Here is a 4,298-nt window from a genome sequence, read left to right on the forward strand (position 1 = left end):
ACCTAGCATTTTGCTAACATTAGCTAGCTAACGTAAGATGTGACAATATATGTCGTGTTTATCTTTTAGCTATCTTTAGAATGTGGTTGTCTTTCCAGCATAGACGAGCCTAGCACGTAGCATATCTCAGCACGGGAAAGGTTCTGATCAATGGCTCAACTGCTATTGGAGTACAGAGTTAAAAGGGGCGGGACTTAGGAAGGTTCAATTCAAGACACTGACAGTTTAAAGTCCTTTACATTGGGCAAAGAAATTAGTCTACATCTAAAAAGATAATCTCAACCCCTCACACTATCTTCTCCTCCAGCTGGCCCGCTTAGTGGACCAGTAACGGGGCAGCGGTCTTCTGCAGGTTCAGACCACTGAGAGGTGAGAAGGGAGGGAGGCCTTCGTAGCCCAGCAGCTGACGCGTGGAGGATTCCCAGCTCAGCCCAAACTCCAGTCGGCTGTAGACACATGGGTACTGCCGGTCGGCCCAGCAGACCCAGTCCACCGCTCTTTTCAGCTCCTCCCACCGCTCAGGCCTAGAAGTAAAAGTCAGTAGTTACCAAAAGAGGTAGCCGCTCTGGGAACAGTGACAGCTAGGTTACAAAATCATCCAGAGAAACAGAGACAATTAGGATTGATCAATGCAGTGTTTTTAAATGACATTTTAAATCTACTGTAGGTGGTAACCCACATGTGATTCTAACTGAACCTCAGGCTCAGAAAGATTTGCTTCATCAACATAAGACATCATCACACTTGTCTTTGTCCCCACATGTCCTGGTGCGAACATTTCCACAAATACCAAAAAAGTGAACACGCCATCTTCATGTGGTTTTGTCTGATTTTTGGACTGACCTGGTCTGAGAGGAGTCGTCCAGGCAGAAGAGGGTGCGCAGCAGTTTGCCTTCCTCAAGCTTTTTCACCCTCATCAGCTGCAGAACCAGAAGTGTCGCCACCAGCTTTAGGATGTCTGCATGGGCCCTCGCACCTACACCATACACACACATGCACACACACACAGGGGATCACAGTTATAACGGTACAGTACAGCTGTAACGATTGGTCCATACATGGTTGATCAATTACTAAATTACTCTTTCTGTCCCCACTGTATATTCCCAATCTTACAGTCCCAGAAAGATTGGTTCAAAATGATCTGAAATGCAAAAGATATTAAAACTGAAGGCCTGAAACTGATTTTAGGAGTTCTCACCTAGAGAACTGATGCCCTTGCTTTTCAGGAACACGTTGGCAAAGAGATCTACATCGACATTTATTAATTCTCCCAGCTCTGTGGTTAACTCCCAGTAGCCCTCCTGCAACACACAGATCAAAAGAAAATTCAATTCCTATGCAAAGTGGCAGCAAAACATTAATGTCCGACTTCCCTCAGGACTGCCAGTATGAGCATGCATGTTATAGTCAAGGACAGTGCAACCTTAAAATAAAACAAACAAAAAACAGTAGTGCAAGTTGTTTTGGACAACAGTATCCACTAAATCAGTAGTTCCCAACCTGGAGGACAGGACCCCCACGTGGGGTCACCAAAGCTTCATGTAGTTGGGATTTTAAGGGTTGTAAGAAAACTTCAAAAATACACACAGTAAGCCTATACCTCAGCTTTGTATTCATTTCTGTGAAAAAATGCAATTTCTGATGATCTGATATTTATTTTAGTTGTTTTTTTTATTTGAGATCTAAACTTTGAAGACCTGAACACAAGTGTTTGTACAGTCTGTCAGTTGTTCTGTACTATTAGTGTTATGCATTGTCAGAGTCATTTTACTCCAATGATAGAAAAGGGGTCCCCTCAAGGAAAACGGTTGGAAACCACTGCACTGCACATTCTATCTTGCCAGCAGGAACAGCAATGGCTTAAATTAGGGAGTAGGCACGAGTTAGCCAGCATACACAATATCAGGGCCCTGGAGTTGATACACTGGAATGAAATGAAGCCATGATTTGTGTTCTTAGTTTCATCTGTTCAAGTGCAACATTCAAGCAGATTTAATGAAATTGTATCACATCTTACTGAATGCTGCATCTGGAAGATCTTTGTCCAACTGAGCTTCAGTGCTTCAGGATGTTCTGACCTGAAACAACATGAACACAACAGGACTCTAAGTGAATATTGGCAATATTACATATTATAACCACACGTACACCTAGAAATGTAAACATAACACACACACACACACACACACACACACACTTGAGGTGACTTTCTCTTTCTTCCACATGCATAGATACACATGCACAAAATAACTTTCAATCCACTAGTCAGTTAACATACAGATAACTGATACTGTTTTCATTTTGTCAACCAAAGCCTTGTAGCCATTTTAAATAAGCAGAGCAACAATTGTCTTACAATAATACGTTTTGGGACTTACTCAAAGAGAGAGCGAGAACGCAGAGGTCGAGAGCACTTCCGTAACTTCACAGCGTGACCACCAAGTACTCTAGAAGAGGATTCTGATGTCCTAGAGAATGCACCTCCAAATTTAGAGCCAACAAAACCAAAATCAAAACTGTGATCTTGTTCCTGAGAGTACCGAAGAGAGACGGTTGGGGTTCCCGATGTGTTAGTGGTGATAACGGAGACTGGTGATGCTTTGCTTTGACCAATCAGATTATCTGCAGACTTTGCAGATGCCGCGGAGATCATGGAAGTCTCTATTACATTTTCCTTCACTGACAGATTGACTGGATGCGCTGCAGAACCAAAATAGCGCCTGGTAGGTGGAGAAGCTCCGAAGGAAAAGCCAGGAACAGCAGAATTGAAAGCAAATGGACGAGGCAAAGAAGAACCATATGAGACAGCCTGAGCAAAAATGGTAGCACCAATGGATGCAGGAGGAGGAGGAGGAGGAGGTGGAGAAGGGTCATATGAGAAAGGCTGACCAACAATGGGACCACCAATGGATGGATGAGGAGGAGGACGAGGAGGAGGTGAAGAAGGGTCATATGACAAAAGCTGACCAACAATGGGACGAATGGATGGAGGAGGAGGAGAAGAAGGAGGAGGAGGATGATGTCGCAGCATAGCAGGGCGAGCACGATAGAGAGGGAGTGGAGGAGAAAGATAAGATGGAGCTGGAGCACCAGTGGAAGGTGAGCTGCGTAGCGGTGGAAGTGCAGGTGAATAGTGACACAGAGGAACATGAAACAATGAAACAGGAGGAGGAAGATCATTGCTCATGTGGCATATGGAGTCACGTACAGGCAACTGCAAAAGGAGAGATAAAAGACAACGTTAAGTTAAAACTCCTCGTGTGCGCTTTTTAAACACCCCCACCAGTTCACTGTACTTCACACACAAAAATCTGTTTTCAGATCAATTCTGTCAAGCAAACTTTTGGGTCTTTGTGAAGCACATGCAGGAGGAACATAAGTCTTCATCAATGACTTTACACATGAACTCATTACAGATGAGTGGAGCAGTGTGCATTGTCCTGCTTAAAAATAATAGGTGTGATGCCACACAAGGACGTGTGATGCTAATTTAGGATTGGTCAAGCTATTAAGTGATATTTATTTGTTATTTTTCCAACTGTCCATGCATTCAAATTAACAGCTTGATCTAGAAATGCATTTGTTGTCCTTCCAAAAGAGCAAATATGCAGCTGCGGTTTGTGCGTGAAGGGACAAACCTGATCCTGTACAATATCCATTTCTGGCGCCAAATAATCTTCCGCGCCATCCTCACATTGATCTTCATCCTCTTCACTCCCGCTATATTCTCCCTCTTCTTCATATGCAAACCCATCTATTGCTTCACAATCAAAATTGCAAAAGTCCTACAGCAGAGAGACAAATGCAGCTCATAAAAGTGACAACTGGCAAATCACAACAAGCTAATTTGCTCCACCCTCTCCCATGATTACACACCATTATCGAATCAAATTCTACACATTCTGCTACCATCCATTCCTCTTCACTATCTTGAGGAGAAATCCAGCTGACGTACGGGAGGAAGTCCACATCTTCCTCTGCGATCAGCTTGGGGATGTCCGTGAAGCCCTCTGTTTCTTCTGAATCCTAAAACAAGGTAGATAAGTTTGTTTATTTTAGGAGCTGCAAAATATGATGTCAAAATCAGGTTTCAGCTAGTCTCTTTAGCAATCAGTATCACAGTTAATTAGCCCTGAAACAGGACCCTGCTAGCGCCAGCTAAATGTCAGCAATGTGTCAGCAAACAGTTGAACAGCATACAGGGTTAGTAGCATACAGCTGTTAAAAAATAATAATATACATCTGATTGGTACTTGATATCGGCCAACATGCAAAGATCACATATCTTTGATATA

General features: G+C 43.2%; 1 protein-coding gene across 1 annotated transcript in view; it reads right to left on the reverse strand.

The window, feature by feature from the left end:
- Positions 1-6: 6 nt before the first annotated feature.
- Positions 7-4,298, reverse strand: part of parp4 (poly (ADP-ribose) polymerase family, member 4) — a 27,463-nt gene continuing 23,171 nt past the window's right edge. Inside the window, exons 30-36 of the mRNA XM_035676327.1 lie at positions 3,880-4,029; positions 3,642-3,788; positions 2,382-3,217; positions 2,021-2,081; positions 1,202-1,304; positions 844-976; positions 7-524 (exon numbers count right to left, since the gene is read on the reverse strand). Coding sequence (XP_035532220.1) covers positions 317-524; positions 844-976; positions 1,202-1,304; positions 2,021-2,081; positions 2,382-3,217; positions 3,642-3,788; positions 3,880-4,029 — 1,638 coding nt within the window. The 3' untranslated portion in view covers positions 7-316. The remainder of the gene's footprint in view (positions 525-843; positions 977-1,201; positions 1,305-2,020; positions 2,082-2,381; positions 3,218-3,641; positions 3,789-3,879; positions 4,030-4,298) is intronic.

This window comes from Morone saxatilis, unplaced genomic scaffold (assembly GCF_004916995.1).
Source record: "Morone saxatilis isolate NCDOM2014 unplaced genomic scaffold, NCSU_SB_2.0 Contig5, whole genome shotgun sequence".
NCBI lineage: Eukaryota > Metazoa > Chordata > Actinopteri > Moronidae > Morone > Morone saxatilis.